Source organism: Akebia trifoliata, chromosome 11 (genome assembly GCF_017979445.1).
Source record: "Akebia trifoliata isolate Shusen 1 chromosome 11, ASM1797944v1, whole genome shotgun sequence".
NCBI lineage: Eukaryota > Viridiplantae > Streptophyta > Magnoliopsida > Ranunculales > Lardizabalaceae > Akebia > Akebia trifoliata.
Window position 1 is genome coordinate 4,875,053 of NC_141385.1, and position 16,765 is coordinate 4,891,817.

The window sequence follows — 16,765 nt, forward strand, 5'->3', positions numbered from 1 at the left end:
GTGATACTAACTTAATGTTTCATTCCTTCCTTGAATAAATTTAGTATCAACTATAGACATTACATAGTATAAAAGAAATGCTACACAAACAAAATTAGAGATAGAGAGAGTCGTCATCAAAACCTTTTATAAAACTTTACATCCAACTAAAGGAGACTTATTCCTGAACAAGATAAGAAAAGCGATTGGGAACTATCGGACACATCATAATTATTTATCTCATTTCGTCGAGATAAATAAGATGTATTCTATCATAACTTGTATAATCTGTTCTTGTCAAAAATAAAAGTGCAACACCAATAAAATCACTGGATTTCACTAACAATATTTTAGAGAAATTTATAAAGAGAGAAAATTTCAGCTGAGAAAAGGAGAGAAAATGGGGGTTAAAAAACACAAAAGAAAAAGGAGGATAATTAAATGGATATATAGGGGAGAGAGAGAGAGAGAGGTAAAAAAAAACAACATACAGTATAACGCATGTAGAAGGCCATGTGTCTTGAGGCACATAGCAGTACATGGGAGCGTTATTTGCATCTCTAAACGCCCATGACCACACCATTTCCCTCTATTTACATTACTACTGCCCAAGAGAAGTTAGGGTTTTTTTCCCCTTTTTAGGGATCTCTTGGTGGGTGATGAAACCAAAGGAGATTCCTTTTTTCTGCTAGACTCTTCTGCATGTTTCATATTTGCTGCCGAGAGAGGCGAGAGCATGATCAAACCAGCTGCAACAGCGAAGAAACCCTTACCTTTACCAACTAAACCCTAATTTTGTTACAGTTTGGGACTCCAATCGCCATTTCCAGGTGAGTTTAGGCTTCTTCTCTCCTTTTTTTTTTTTCTTTTTTTTTTTTTATGCTCCTCTGAAACTCCTTTGTGTATTTCTTGAATCTAATGGGGCTTTTTCTGAACCTGTTTTATAAGTTTTTGAATTTAGATTCTTTTGATATCTTTGAAGGAATTGCCCAGCTAAAATTGTGATTTGGGGAAGTCTTTTTATTTTTATTTTTATATAGATTTGAAAAGTTCAATTTTTTGGCAGATTTGGGGTACTGATTCTGTGAATTAGATTCTTAGTTGAAGATTTTTGGTTCCCTTCTCTGAATGTGGTGTTTTTGAAACTAGGGTTTTGCTTATTCATTTAGATGAATGTGGGTTTTTCTTGGGTGTGTTTTTAGAGAATTATTGGCTTGATTTGTACAATTGGGGATTGGTTAAGGTTTTGAAAATTGAAATCTATGGGGTCTAGGTGAGTCTAGCAGATTATTGAATGTTTTTTTCTAGGTTGTTTTTGTTGCAGATTTTCTAGCTATTTTATTATGGAAGAACTGATAATTTTTCCTTGATGAGGTTTTATTGGTATTTGGTCTTGATGTGCATTTGTCAGTGGAGGCGATTTTGCATGTTGGGGTAAATAACTTTCAGATGGATGGAGAAGCAATGTAGCTGAAGTGGGATGCAGTAGAGTTAATGGAGATGTTGTTTAGTGAAGAAATCGAGGGTTTGTATGAAGATGGCTTTGAAGGATCAAATGACGAGCGTCAGATTTTCATGGAGATTTTCCATGGAGGCAATGCAGTGAACATTAAAAAGAGGTGTCTCATATCTGGAGTTTCTGATTTTGGATCAGAAGGCAATAAGCACACAAATGCATTGGTCTGTTCAAATAGTGAAAATTCAGCGGTGACGAGTCAGTCCTCCACAAAGGATTTATATGTGGAGGATTCTTGTATTGTAATTAATGATTCTGTACATGTGAAGGATAATCAAGAAGGAATAATTAGAGGTTGGGTTCAAAGGGATGACCATGACGCTAATGTCAAGCGAATGAGGTGGTCAGCTGATGAACATTCCGATCCTGGGGATTCGACTGATTGTTTGCCTGGTGGTAGGAAGGATTTGATTCAGTTGGAATCTTTGAAAGAAGTTGTTCCGGGGTTGCTCACTCTTGATGCATACCATGTTGACCAACCAATAAGATTCCACTTGGTTGAATCATCGAATGACGGTATTCTATGTAGTTGTTATATGCCCAAGCGACCTTTTGAAGTGGAGGATCAAATGAATGATGGAAAAGCCTCCAAATGTAAACTATCTGATGGAAACGAAGTTGTTGAAAGTAAAACTATTTCGTCGCCAATTTCTCAGCAGAGTATCGTACCCAAGCTTTTGGTTGGAGATGAATCAGTTGCTCACAAAATGGTAGCCGTTATGGGTTCCAACGAAAGGTCTGAGAATCCCGTACTTTGGAGCTCGGATAATGTTAATTTGACTTGCCATAAGAACTCTATAAAAGATCAACGCCCGCGTCTCCGTGGTCATATGAATCATTTATTTATGGCAACGGGCTGGTGTCTTGAGAAGCGGAAAAGGGGAAGCCGGTGTTATATGGAACCTGTTTATATATCACCGAGGGGAAAGGTCTTTCGTGAACTCCACAAAGTATGGAAGTCATGCGGTGAGAGTTTGTTCGCTGGTAGGTACAAATCGATGCAGGAAGAGAAGACTAAGCAGTGGGCTGATATCACTGAGTTTTGGTCTGACTTGTCAAATACATTAATGCATATTGAGAACGAGATGCAACACATGGAAACTTCTATTGCTCTGGCTCGTCAGTGGAGTCTTCTTGATCCCTTTGTTGCAGTGGTGTTCGTTGACAGACAAATTGGTGCCTTGAGAGAGGGAAAGCCTGTGAAAGCTGTCAGAACAGCTTTGTTTGATTTGCGTAAGAGGAAAGATATCTTGGCAGAAGAAAATGTTGTTGGAAACAGAAACCAGTTTACGGGATTATGTGGGGATCAAATAGCTGCCCTTGATGATACCCCTTTGGCTATCGAAAGTGCGGAGAAAGTGGCTGATGGCAATGGTCATGTTCACAATGAGGACAATAGAAATGAGACTTTTGCTATTGTTGGTGAAAAGAGACAAGGTGGGGCAATCAAAGTTTTGAAAGGTGTATCTATTTATTTGGAGGAGGAAAAGAGTGTGTTGGTGGAAACAAAAATCATGGATGCTACGGGAATGAAGCGTGCCGGAACCTTGAGGGATCCACTTGGCAGCTTGAATCGTGGGTCAGATATAACACGTGCCCAATCAGATACTTGCCTTCATGAGGTTCCAGTAACTTATGGAAGCCCAGCTATTGCAAGTGAAGGGTTTGAAAATGTTCTCCTTCTGAAGGACAGCAATGTAAATCTCTCAGACCTTGTTGAACAGAGTTGTGGAATAATAAAGCCAAGGGCCGCGGAAGATATCAAAGGTGTATCCGTTAATGTTGGCAAGAAAAATAATACAGAATTTGAAGGCAGGAGTATGGAAAGGGAAGGAAATCAGCCTCAAGGATCCCTTCAAAATCAAGTAGTTTGCTTAATTGAAATTTCGGTACCAGCCCATGACTCGGAGGGTACATCTGCACAGGTGGATAGCTTCCTGCATTGCACTCCCTTAGTAGCTGAAGGTACAGAAGGTCTAAAAAGGCATGATGAGGAGTTATACAAAGGAGACCTTAATACCCCTGTGAGTGGTATTGGAAATAAAGCGGAATATGCAATCGCGATGGAATTAAAATTTTCTCAGGTAGAGGACTCCTCGGTGAATGTTCCCTTGGCCCAAAATTCTGCATCAGTGGATTTGGAACAATCGAAATCTCATGATCTACAGAAAGCCCAAAATGCTTGTATTTATGAAGGTATTGAATGCACATCACAAGAGAAAGTTATTCCATTTGATTTGAATGGGGAGATCAATGGAGTGGACTTGGTAAAGGAGGAGTTAAAGGAAAGAAAACAGCAAGTTTTCTCACCTTCGTTGCATAATGAAGAAGGTGTTTATCCTCAAGAGGATGCGTCCCATGGGACAATGGAGCAATGTAAAGAAGAGGGTCTTTCTCCGGAGAGTGTCAAAGAAGTTTCCATGCATCATGAAACACAATCTTTTATACATCTGAGGAACCCCAGAAGTGAGGATCTCCATTGTGATGTTGATGTTAAAATAAATGGTAATTTCGATTCGTCACTCTATGAAGAAGAACCGATATTGCCCGAAAGGGTAATGGAACCGAGTTTGCCTGAAGCTTCGAATGAGACTCGGAATAAATCCTCGTCTCTCAGTCTGGTCAATGGTGATGTAAAGAGTCTGAAGAAACACAACCGTGTAAATGATACCGATGAAGCTCCTTTGCATGCAAACAATGGATCTCTGGACCCTCCAACTTGCAAAAAAATCTCAAAAGCAAAAAAACCTAAAGTCAGCAATGAAAATGGGCGAAAGAAGTTACTTGGATGCCAGATTGATGATGACGACCTTTTGGTCGCGGCAATCATAATAAACAAAGACTTTAGTTCAAACCACAAACAGTCGACTCGTAAAGCTTGCAAGAAAAAATCTGTGAGAAAGCTCAAGAGTCAAACTCGCAGGTGTAAGTTGCTTCCACGAAGTCCTGCAAAAGGTGGAAAGCATTTCATGGATGGGAAGTGGTCCTCCACAGGAGCAAGAACAGTGTTATCGTGGTTGATCGATAATGGTTTTGTATCTGTGAATGATGTGGTACAGTATCGGAGCCCAAAGGACGCTGCGGTGGTTAAGGATGGTTGGCTTACTAAAGATGGGATCCTCTGTAAGTGCTGCAATAAAGTGCTTTCTGTTTCAGACTTCAAGGTTCATGCTGGTTTCAAGCAGCACAGACCCTGTTTGAATCTTTTCATGGAATCTGGTAAGCCATTCACACTGTGCCAGCTTCAAGCTTGGTCAGCTGAATACAAGGCCAGGAAAAGTGGATCAAGAGCAGTGGAGGTTGACAAAGTGGACAAGAATGATGATACATGTGGACTTTGTGGTGATGGTGGCGATCTGATCTGTTGTGATAACTGCCCGTCTACTTTTCATCTGACGTGCTTGTCTCTTCAGGTTTGTCTTTTGCCAAATGTATATATTCTGTGCAATTTGTTTCCTTTGGCACAATATTTTGTTCGGGATTGCTGTTCTAAGTAGCCACTGCTGATTTCGTTTAATGCTTGCGAAGATCTCCACTAGCATTGTGGAAAAATTTGTGGTTCTTGTACTTGCACCACTGCTATAGCTTGTCAGTTGGTGTGCTAAGACTACATGACAAAAGGACGGGTTCTGTGAAATAATTCATTGAAAATGCTTGGATGATCATTACATGAATCCTAATAGGGTATTTATAGAGATGACATCAACCAAGATATAAAAGGTAAGCCTAATCTAAAAATTCTAATTAATAGAAATCACTCCTAATATTTAAATTTAGATACCTTACTTATCAATTATTCCTAACATTGAAATTACTAATTGATATATTCTAAATATATCAAGCTCCATCACAACCTTCCATTTGTGATGAGAAACATTGGCAATGATGTAATGTATCTCATGTACCTTAATACAATGCATCTTATTCTCTAACACCCTCCTGCAATTGTATGATCCTTTGAAGAAGAAATATGCAATTTATTTCTTTTAATAATTGTTCTTAATCTTTTTAAGTTATATAATATTCGATTGCCCAAAATCTATTTGTGCTTTCTAGTGGTTATCACATGTCTGTGAAGTCCAAAAGTGTCGCATCCCACTTTTTTGAGTCTGTTGGAGTTGGTGGCTTACAAGATCAATCCTGTCATGATCTCTCCTAGGATTATACAAAGTAAGATCATGCGACGAAACTACTCCACATGTGATAAAAAGTTAGATGCCCCCGTACAATCAATTAAGTACTTGTGGCATTATTTGTTGAATAAATTGACCAAATCATAGATCATATGCCTTTGCAATTTCTTCGGTCTCAATCCGGAAGGGAAACACGCTGCTCCTTATTAGGCCTCTTACTCAAAGCAATGGAGTTAGGCCTGTAGGCCAGCTTGACAATATTCATTGCCTTTTGATCTGAGGTGCGAAGAGAAACATCTCTTTTTTATGACTTCAACAACTCGATCCCGGCCTGGAAAAGATGGGGCCCGTAGTGGGGTAGTTTAAGGATAGGAATTCCACTGAAGTTAGGGATTCGCAGTCGAGCTGCTATCAGGAAGAAGTCTACTAAGGCTTGTGGGCATATCGGAGATCTGGTCAGGAAAATGGGGCAATTTAAGGCCCGTGGGGGAGCCTCTCGCTTGTTATCCCGGAGAGATTTTAAATGGGAAAGAAAAATGAGATCATAAGACATAAATGTTTGAACTTGGGAGATTTGTTGAGATATAGAAGGTGTGGTTTTTATTGAAGAAAATTAGAACTATAGTAAAGGGAAAAAAGATTTAGGTCTAGCGATTGTGATATCACCGAAGAGCGGTGCACCAAATCGCACTCTCTGTAGAGCTTAGGCTTTGATACCATGTGAAATAATTTATTGAGAATGCTTGGATGATCATTACATGAATTCTAATAAGGTATGTATAGAGATTAAATTAACCAAGATATAAAAGGTAAGCCTAACCTAAAAATCCTAGTTAATCCTAATATTTAAATTTGAATACCTTATCAACCATTCCTAATATAGAAAATACTAATTGATATATTCTAAATATATCAATCTCCATCACCACCTTCCATTTGTGATGAGATACACTAGCAATGATATAGTGTATCTCATGCACCTTAATACAATGCATCTTATTCTAAGAGGAGACAAAAGAGAAGATAAGAGAAAAGAGGATCTGAAGGAGATGACTACACTACACACTTGATATCTGTCGCTCCTTTAGAGACTACGCAAGTGTAGGCTTGGCCAATCAATTCAAACTGTACTAACAAAGGTTCATGATCTTGATCTGGATCTTGTGAACATGAAATATTCATAGCCGTAATGCTAAAATCTGTTGTACTGACTTTAGGGACTAAATTTAACTCTTGCTTATCTAATGCTTTTAACAAAGTAATAATCTTGGTGAGTTGTACAACTAAGAATTGAGTGACTGGTTGAATTCTATAGACTCTTCTAGACATATTGAGCCTAGAATTCATGTTTTTTGCATAGGCCACATTGAGTTGATGTATGCACAAGCATATTAACGATCATTTTTATTAAAAAATAATAATCCATCGAAGGATTGTGCATGTAGTGTCAAATAATGTCAATAAATTTTACATGGAATATCCACCATCAAATTATAATCAATGAGTTGGTTATGAATTGGTCATATAATTTTTATTTTTCTAAATGTAGATAATGCCAATTGGCGACCACATGACTGTTGTGATTCAAGCGCCTACTTCTAGGTGGGTGCCTAGAGGGGGCGTAAGGCCACATATGAGTAAGCCCAACCTTCTTGACCAGAAGGTGTTGGGGACTATGCTACACCATGGGAAATAGTCCAGAGTAAAAGATGGGTGATGCAAGAGAATTTTGTCACGTTACAGACTCAAAGGTATTAGGTTTTCTACTTACAAAGAAGTTGTTATGTTTACTTGATGAAGAAGAGAGAAATCTAGGATGTCAACATTGACAAGGGTTGGTCGGATAGCTAGTAGGCCCATATCATTTGTTGACCATGAAGCCCAATCCCTGCTAGTGCAAATCGCTAACACTACATAGTTGTTCAGCTGATGTAAAGACTTGGGAACCTCATCGACAAGTTAGATGAATGCAAGCTACCCTTGACGGTGGAATGCCAACCCCCACCCACGTGGAGGGGGAAGTTTAATGCTCTGGTTAATATAAAACAAGCACTTGGATAAAAAAGGAAACCAAAATATCCGGCAAGTAGTAGACATTCTTGTTGGTACTACATCGGAATACTCTCTCTCTCTCTCTCTGTACCTATTTATGTGTCCTTACGTCCCCATCCTCCTCCAGTGCCACAACAACCAAATGGCCAGCCAAGTGGTTTGGTGGAAGTTGATATTTTTTTTGTTCCTTTATGAATCCCTCATGTCATGCGAGCAAAGTACTTATCCACATCAGCCTTAGCCTAGAACACTAAAGGTATTACTTCTTGTACTAGGAGTTTTATGCATAAAACTTGAGTTCAATTTTTCCTCAAGCCCAGGATGATGATGCGGACATTGTGCTCATCTGAATTAATGTGGGAGATTGTATTGCATAAGGACATGGGACATGTAGATTAGGTTTAGGTGAGGTTTTCACAAGAAAAGAAAGAAAAATGAGTTAGGGTTCTGGAAGAGAAATGGAGAAGGAAGATAAGGGAGAGGAGTTCAACCACCAGAATGGTTTGGTCCCCACTTCTCTATTTATATAAAAACAAATAACAAGGAAAATTAATGATGTACCTTTTTTAGTAAAAACAAACTAAAAGACTGTTTTAGCCTAACTTAATAGCTTAATAAACATAAGAATATTATCAACAGGACATGATACTCAATCATGTTTCTTGTTTCACTTTGACTTCTTTACTTGTTTATTTCTTGTTGATTTCCCCCTATTTTAGGTAGTTTCTTCAGTAGTTATTATAGGTGTTTCAGTAGCTATTTTAGGTAGTCTCGATCAGTTGTTATTTTGGGAGATTTCTGAAATTTCTTTTTTCCTTTATAAAGAAGACCTTGCCACAGTGGATCATGTGCATGAAATTACATTTATCCTACCTATCCAAAAAATAAAATAAAATACATTTATTCAATTGTTACCTTCTAAGAGTTGATTTTCTTTCCTTTCTTCTTGTTTGGTCACATTTGTGGAGTGTTTACATTTTCTAGTGTTGATTTCATCGGTTGGTGTACTTTTGCATTTCCATGCCCAAGCTTGCATCATTAGAGAACATTGAACTTAGTTTGTGAGGCAGATTTTCATCACTAGTCTACTACTATTTTGGAGCTTAACTGATGCAGGACTGATGTCCCCATCATTAACACTCTCTCACATGTCTCTGTGGAATTATTTGTTATTCACTGGCACTTCTACTTTTGCATCTATGATTTAAAGTTTCTGATGTATGACATTCCTAGGTTTTTTTTCTTTTTATTTTTTGAAGCAAAATTTTATAAAGAAAGAAATGATGAAAAGGGTGATCGAGATGACCAACTCAAATACAAAGGAAAACAAAGCACCCTCTCGAGGCCAACTAAACTACAACAATTCCAAGTTACAAATCCTATCCCATCTTATAAGAAATTTTCAAAAAGGACCCCCCTAAACACCTTGAAAACTTTCCCCTAGGAGGAAAAAAAAGAAGCAAAAAATTGAAATAATTAAATCATGGATAGAAAGCTCTTTCCCTTCGAAAATGCCTCTAGGTTCTGCTTCTGACTTGTTTGTTTAGTAGTCTTCCGGTTTCTTCACTTGGAAAGATGATCATTAAGTTTGTTTTTGGCTTTCTGGGGTTCATACTTGGATTGTGCACTACTTGATCTGATAGATTATTAGATTGTATCGTTGTAATTTTTTATGGTATTAATGCATCTCAATTAAAATGCATTATTTATTTCGGATTTTGATCTTATTAAATGACCTTTTATCCTACTTTAAATTAGTCCGATACTTTCTCTGTAGGTAAATGATGTTGATTTAATCCTTTTCCTTTATTTCAGGAGCTCCCTGAAGGAAATTGGTATTGCCAGAGCTGCACGTGTCCGACTTGTGGGGACGTAGTCAGAGAGAAAGAGGCTTCAAGTTCCCCTATCACACTAAAATGCTTACAGTGCGAGCATAAATGTATTTCCCTTCTAAATTTGGATGATTTGTTTTCTTTGGAGCTGAATATATTTTGAATGCCTAGTAGAAGTCAATTTATATTTCTATGCTGGGAAGGTTCTTTATGATCTATGGAATTGCTGATGCACAATGGCTTAGGACTTGTAATTGGTTCGTCATTGAAAAGTTTCCGGGGACTCTAGATACAATCTTGGTAGTAAAAACTGGATTGTTGATAAGTAGGGAAGTGCTATATCATTCTATACCGGTAAAATAGTTAGTTAAGAGGGCAGAGGAGGAAAGACCATAAAATTTGAGAGGTAATATTGAAAAAGAGGGAGAAGAGGAAATACAATAAAGTTGAAGCGGTATTCATGAAAAGGTGTAGAAAAGGAAAGGCAATAAAAAGGGGAAAAAGGGCTAAAAAGTGTCTTCGAGATTAGTAGCAAGATTAAATCACAACCCCTCTTTATGAAGGGGATAAAGGAAGTGGGGTCCACTGTGTCTTATCTATACAGGTGGGGTTACATTATATGGACCGAAGGACCATCTATCTATATGGACTGCATGTCCACGTGGCACCCAAAAACGCGATCGGGTGCCACATATTTATAGAGCATAAAATTCTAAGAACTTAAAAATAAATAAAGAACAACTTGTTTGCACTGTTGGATTTCAATTTTAAATTTGGGAGTTCAGCAGCTGTCCATATTCAAAGTCTTAGATTTAAAAAAAAAAAAAAAAAAACTGTTTTTATAATTGTTTTTCAAACCTAATCTACACCCTTAATTGTAAAGGGGGGAGGTGTCATTTGGACCTATGTGGCTGTTCACATGGCCCAAATGAGAGGCTCAGTCCAGGCTGTACATGGTCCTTCGGTCCATGCTACCTTTTTCCATATATATATATATTATGGAACATGCATGAAAGGCAATGTTATTTTTTTGTGGTAACTTGAGTATCTACTGTTCCTGATAGTTGTTATTTTGTGAACAGATCATGGAACATGCTTAAAAGAGAATGGTGTGTCTAAGCTAGTTTCTGATGAGTGGCTTTGTGGAAAAAACTGTCTGGAGGTACAATTGAGTTTTGGTTCTTCATCTTTCCTGTTTTATTCATCAAATTTTCTTAGCAAGGATGCATTTTTAAAGAAGAGCTTGATCATTTGTTGTATCCTATATGACCTGGAAGTTGAATTACATACTTTACATATATGTATTCTTTCTAATTTCCACATTGTTTCATGTCTTTGTCAATACGAGCTGAGACTATGCGAGACACAAAGAACCACATTAACAAAAACTCTTAAGACATGATGGATAAATCAGGGTGATTCAGACATTATGGATGGATTATCCAATATGAAAATGATGTAAATTCTTTAAGGTCTAGGAGTGTATTCCTTTTTATTGTGTGTTGGGGTTTGCTTATGGAGAGAAACAACTGAGTCTTTGTGGGGAGGGAGCAATCGGTTCACGATCTAAGAATCACCATTTTGGAGATAGTTCTTATGTTGCAAGCTGTTCGAGGAGTTTAAGGAGTATTCCTTGAAGACTTTTGTTTCTGATGAGACTTAAGACTGTAAGTTAGGAGGCTAACTTAGTGTTCTCATTGTTCTCGCCATGGTCTTCTTGACCGTTGGATTGTATATTTCATAAATAAAAGATTATGCTTTTCAAAAAGAAAAAGAAAAAAGAGTGTTCAATAGAGAAAAATGTACTCAGATAAGTTGATATGCACTAAATTCATACGAATAGCCTATAAATACTAACTAGAAAAGATATTTTAATAACATATGTGATTGTGACGGCTCAGAGTGACAAGGAGTTGGCACATAAAATTCGTAAAATATGGAATATCCTTGTCATATTCAAGGAAAAAGACTGGTCTTGTTAAGGTGTTATTGACTGATGCTACTGAAGCCATATAGGACCAGGTCCTTATCATCAAGGCCTTATCCCAATGGTATGGTAGTCAGCTGAACAAATCACATTCCTTCATTCAATTCTGTGCAAAGCCATGCCTTCTTTTAATTGAAATTTCTTTGTGTCCATGCTCACTACCTCAATCCATGGCCTTTTTGTACTTCCTCTCATTCATTTAGAAGCTTCAACTTACATGTTCTTTTAGGAACCTACCCATATCTTAACTTATATTTGGATGATTCAACTAAAGTCCTACCCATATCTCATACCTTGTGGCTATATCAAAAAAAAGAACAAAGGAAAAAAAGAAAAGAAGATAGGTTGCTCACTCTTGAGGGATCTGGTTGAACTTCCAATAAGGCAGGATTCTTTCTTGAGTAGGGTTCATTTTTTCTTACCATCAACTCCTTCATCACTTGTTTCTTCTCATGGGTTTTATAAATGCGGTCAAAGATCTCATACTTGCTTATAGGTTGGGAGCTCCTCTTCCTTCTATCAATAGCAAATCTAGTAAGGTAGTCCATTCAGACAACAGCTACTACCTCCTCTATTGGTGGGAGTGTAGGCGGGTTCTTTCATTCGAGTTGCTCACTGAGCAATGGCTTGCAAATCCAGATATGTTCGATTTATTCTTCATCATTGTGATGGCTCTCTTTAATGCTAGCAATCGCTAATTACCCTTATCTGCTGCCTGGATCTCCAACTCATGGACAAACGGCTTAAGGGAGCTTCTAGAAACCGATCTCTGTGATAGGAGGGAACTCTCGGTTTATTTCCGATTTCTTCAGAAGCAAGGCATCTTGAGATAATTACTTTTTTACTTTGCCAAGCCCCAAGGCACAGTGGAAGGGAAGGCAAGGTGACCCAAAGAAGGTGAACTATTGGATTGGATCGGACGTCAAAAGTCCCCATTCGAAGAATCATAGGGTCTTGCTAGCACCAAAACAACATTTTGTGTTCTGTTTCTTGCTTTGGATGTTTAGTTGCTCAAGTGATCTGTAATACCTGACTATCATTTTGTCATTCTATTGCCGATTTGTTTTTTAATGGTCTATTTCTTTCATAGAATTTGATTCACTTGGTGCATGCAGGTTTACTCAGGTCTTCAGTCTCGTGTTGGAATTTCGAATCATATTGCTGATGGCTTTTCATGGACCCTTTTGAGATGTATACATAGTGACCAAAAAGTTCGTTCTGCACAAAGACTTGCACTGACGGCAGAGTGCAACTCTAAATTAGCTGTTTCTCTTACTATCATGGAGGAATGCTTTCTACCCATGGTGGATCCAAGAACAGGCATAGACATGATACCACATGTCTTATATAATTGGAGGTAGTTATATGTTCATTGTTCCTTTATTTAATGGACTACAACTTGGAAGTATCCATTTGTAATATTGGTCTTCATCCTTGAGGCATCCTAACTTCCAAAGCTAAACAAAATTATTTTCTAATTGAATCTCAGCTCAAACTTCATGCGTTTAAATTATCAAGGCTTTTACACAGTGGTCTTGGAAAAGGGGGACGAGATTATATCGGTAGCGTCCATCAGGTAATGGTTTATTGGAACATCAATTTCCTTGTAAACTGTTAGGTTAAATGAATTTGTTTTCTAAGAATAATTTACGTACTTAGTGCTAGCATTTTATATTAACTGAAATTGCACCAAATTTATTCTTTTTTGTGTTCCCCTTTATTTTTTTCTTTTCATCAATTACTAGTAGAATGCTTGTGCCATATGCTTAAGTGAGCAAACAAAACCCTAAAAGAGAGATCGAAGGAAAATTGAAATGCATCTTTGAAGAAGTCTCTGAGCAGATCCAAACGTAATTCTATGGAACTAATAAAAATCAAAGATGTAGAAAGATGGGAGAGATGTCTCACCTTTTGAAGATGGAAAACTCAGATATGGAAAATCCCTCAAGAGAGGAACCCTGGTAGTTTGTTCTTCCCTAAAGGGTTTGGTCGATGGAGAGTATGTATGTGAGAGATGGAGAGTAAAGATTAAGCTTTGTTTAAAAGAAACCCTAGATGTAACGGTGTTTTAATTAAAATATGTAGTTAGTCTGGGATACATAGAGGTAAGATGTAAGGGCACTTTTATAATTTTAAGAATCTATTTAATAAGGATTTCAGTAAACCATACCCACCCATTTCTCATTAGTATACTAAAGAAATTCTTTTTCTATTTTTTCAATAAAATTATGTTACTATTCGAAAGAGAGGATTGGGGGAAGCAGTATGAAGATATGACAAATGTAACACAACTTTCAATTGAGGTTACCGGTTCATCCTCACCTTAACCCACCAAAAACAAGATGACCTTCCAAAAGGTATGTATGTTGTTGGGAAATATCCTAAAAATATGTAGGGCCTACATATGACAGGAGTTGAAGGACAGAGAAAATCCCATTTATTGTTTCCAGACATACTTTGTTATGGTTGGATCCTTCTATTCTACAGCTTAGATTCAAAGTCAATTGCACTTTTGCTTTGAAGCAGCTAATGGTCTACATGCAAGCGATTGTATTCCAAATAAAATGGATTGGAAAGGAACCTAAAATCATGAATTCTACTCACTTGGGGTAATGGCTGTGGAGTTTAGGGATGATTGAGGTTCTCTGTGGAGGAGGTGATCGAGTGTAAATATGAGACCAGTATTTGGGGATGGGATAATGGAGTCGGCCATTCTTCATTGGGTTTAGCTTTCTGTGTTATACAAACCAAACTGTAATTAGCAATCCCTAATATCTTCTTTTGTTCACCCCAGAGACCAATATTTGTTGGCCAAGATATTTTGTGGTCGAATGAAATTGGGAAATACTCCCATTCCCTTTACCTTTCTTTTGTGCTCTAGACCTTAAGTTAGGGCACTTAACTTTGTTATTCAATTTTGGGCCATTTGTCTTGGCTTTTTGTTCAGGGTGCATGGAGTCAGAGTTGCAGAGATGCCTCTTATTGCAACTTGCAGTGTGCATCGTCGCCAGGGAATGTGTAGACGCCTTATGAATGCAATTGAAGAGGTATTTTGAATGTATTCATATGTTGGCCGTATTTTTCTTTTTCATTAAAGGTTGCAGTGTACACTTCACACCAAGATAACTGTGAAATTATAGAGGTGCACCTAATCTTTGTCTCTGTTTCATAGTATGTTGGGTGAGCCTCAGGTGTCTTTTAAGCAAATAACACTCTTTGTTATGATGTTCTCCTTCAAAAAATCTGAAACTCCTTTTAAGACAGCATGTATACCCTTTAACTTGCTCATCTGCTCATCTAACATTGGAAATTCGGTGCGGACGTTTTTCCTCTCTAATCTTATTTGGTCCTACAAATAGTTATGGTTATAATTCAATCCATAATTTCCGTTAATCTCTCATACAATCAGTGAGCAGATAAGATCATACCCTTCATTAAAGTTGATTAGGTGTAGTATTTCATATTTTGTAGTCTCTGGGTTGCCTTGTGTTTTAACTTTTGTAAGAGTTTCTTTAAAGCAACTTCTGATTTTTATTTTATTTTATTTTGTTTTGTTGGTAGATGTTAAAATCTTTCAAGGTTGAGAAGCTTGTAGTAGCTGCTGTTCCAAGTTTAGTGGATACATGGACATTTGGTTTCGGCTTCAAGCCCATGGAAGATGAAGAGAAAGAACGTTTAAACAACATCAACTTGATGATGTTTCCGGGAGTAACATTGCTAGAAAAGAGCTTGTGCGAGAAAGACATTACAGAGATTGAACAAAAGGGTGGGCTGCTTTCTTTTTTAAATTCATTAAACTCCAATTTTTTATTTTCTTCGATGGAGTTTGCTCGTCTTATAGTGATTCTCGAAGGGTTCTAGGAATGTAAAATGTAGTTCCTTTTACAATGCAGGACCAGATGACCCACCACCCTCAATTCCAAATGGAGCAATAGAAAGTGGTGTTTGTGGTGATGGAAGGACCATCGATGAATCCGCACAACTATCAGATAGTAATTGTTGCATTTTAGACGTTGGCTCAGAAGCTAAACCTATGCTTGATTTCAAGAATCCGAAGTTGGATGAACAAAGGGAAAGTAAACCACTAAAACATCTTTCTAGGCCGTCTTCTGAGGAGCGTGTTTCATTTTTTGGAGGAAACAAACCTGATATTACTACTAATGTTGAATGTTGTAGTCCGAGGAAAGAAACCTCGGATGTGTGTGATGGGAGTCATCTTCTTTCGCCAGAACAATAGTCAAATCTGTGCGTTGGCATGGTGAGTAAAAATACATATATTAGATAAAGCTTGTGCAATGTGCTAGAAAGCTGAAAAAAGAATAAAATGTTGCAGCAGCTTTCAAGGATTGAAGAAAAATAAAATTACAAATGAAGAGAGCTTAAAAGGGAGAGAAGGAAGAAGGAAGAGAAAATCAGATCAGTTATGATTTAGTTAGCTGCATTTTTATATTGACAGGTGAATTAGTTAAATTACAGGGAAATTTTATGACTAAAAATGCCTTAAAATGCACCTATTATGTAACAAATTAAGCTTCAAGGTTTGCAATAATCATGGAGGAAACTGAGAAAGACTGATATTATGAGAAATTATTCAGGAATTTTGTAGGAGAAAACAAATTGGCATCAAGTTCTTGCTGAAAATGAAAGCCCTTAGCAAACTCACTAAGCAAGACCATTGATTGCAATGGTTATAAAAGGAGACCCGTTATGAAGTTAGCTTACATTTGAAACCATTTTGACATCAAATCCTTTGACGATTTGTATTTCATTTCATTTCTATTTCTGATTTTGCGGGTTAATATTTGTCAAAATTTGTTATCTTAGTAAAAACAAATTGTCGGGCATTGGGTAGTTATGTAGAACTTCATCTTTTGTTGCCATCATTTGAGTTTCGTTTAAGTTATTCAAATTACGTATCTCACATTTTGACCCATGCATATGTTTCCAATCTTCTTGGTCTTACATTTAGAAGTCGTGGTTTGACATTACTTCTCAGGTTTGTTGTTCCTTCGCAAGCCATGTTACATGCCAACTGTGACAAATGACAGCAATGTAGGATGACCCTCGTGGGCTAGGTTGGTTCAAGCACATTGTCTCCATTATCACTACATGAGTTTTAACTGTGAGATTTTCTGCTACTTTGAGAGATGATGCTGTCAAGGCCAGCAATGTTAACCTGAATCAAAGCGCATTATTCCTAGATTTGCAAAATGTTAATGCGGACGACAGCAATGACCCTAAATTTGCATATTCATTTGAGTTGTGA

The 16,765-nt window shown here is 37.4% G+C and overlaps 1 protein-coding gene across 1 annotated transcript; it reads left to right on the top strand.

Moving 5' to 3' along the window:
• Positions 1 to 496: 496 nt before the first annotated feature.
• Positions 497 to 16,086, top strand: LOC147390504 (increased DNA methylation 1-like). The gene is made up of 9 exons (XM_086457231.1): positions 497 to 809; positions 1,391 to 4,908; positions 9,496 to 9,619; positions 10,595 to 10,674; positions 12,615 to 12,856; positions 12,989 to 13,075; positions 14,447 to 14,546; positions 15,061 to 15,265; positions 15,393 to 16,086. The coding sequence occupies exons 2-9, from the start codon at positions 1,474 to 1,476 to the stop codon at positions 15,734 to 15,736; spliced, it is 4,617 nt and encodes a 1,538-aa protein (XP_086313357.1). The 5' UTR covers positions 497 to 809; positions 1,391 to 1,473; the 3' UTR covers positions 15,737 to 16,086.
• Positions 16,087 to 16,765: the final 679 nt, after the last annotated feature.

Bases quoted from the DNA above. Each gene is read 5' to 3' on its own strand.
- LOC147390504 (XM_086457231.1), top strand. From the start codon at position 1,474: ATGGAGATGTTGTTTAGTGAAGAAATCGAGGGTTTGTATGAAGATGGC. The intron at 9,620-10,594 runs GTATTTCCCTTC...TTTTGTGAACAG, and splicing joins CTTACAGTGCGAGCATAAAT to ATCATGGAACATGCTTAAAA. The intron at 13,076-14,446 runs GTAATGGTTTAT...CTTTTTGTTCAG, and splicing joins ATATCGGTAGCGTCCATCAG to GGTGCATGGAGTCAGAGTTG.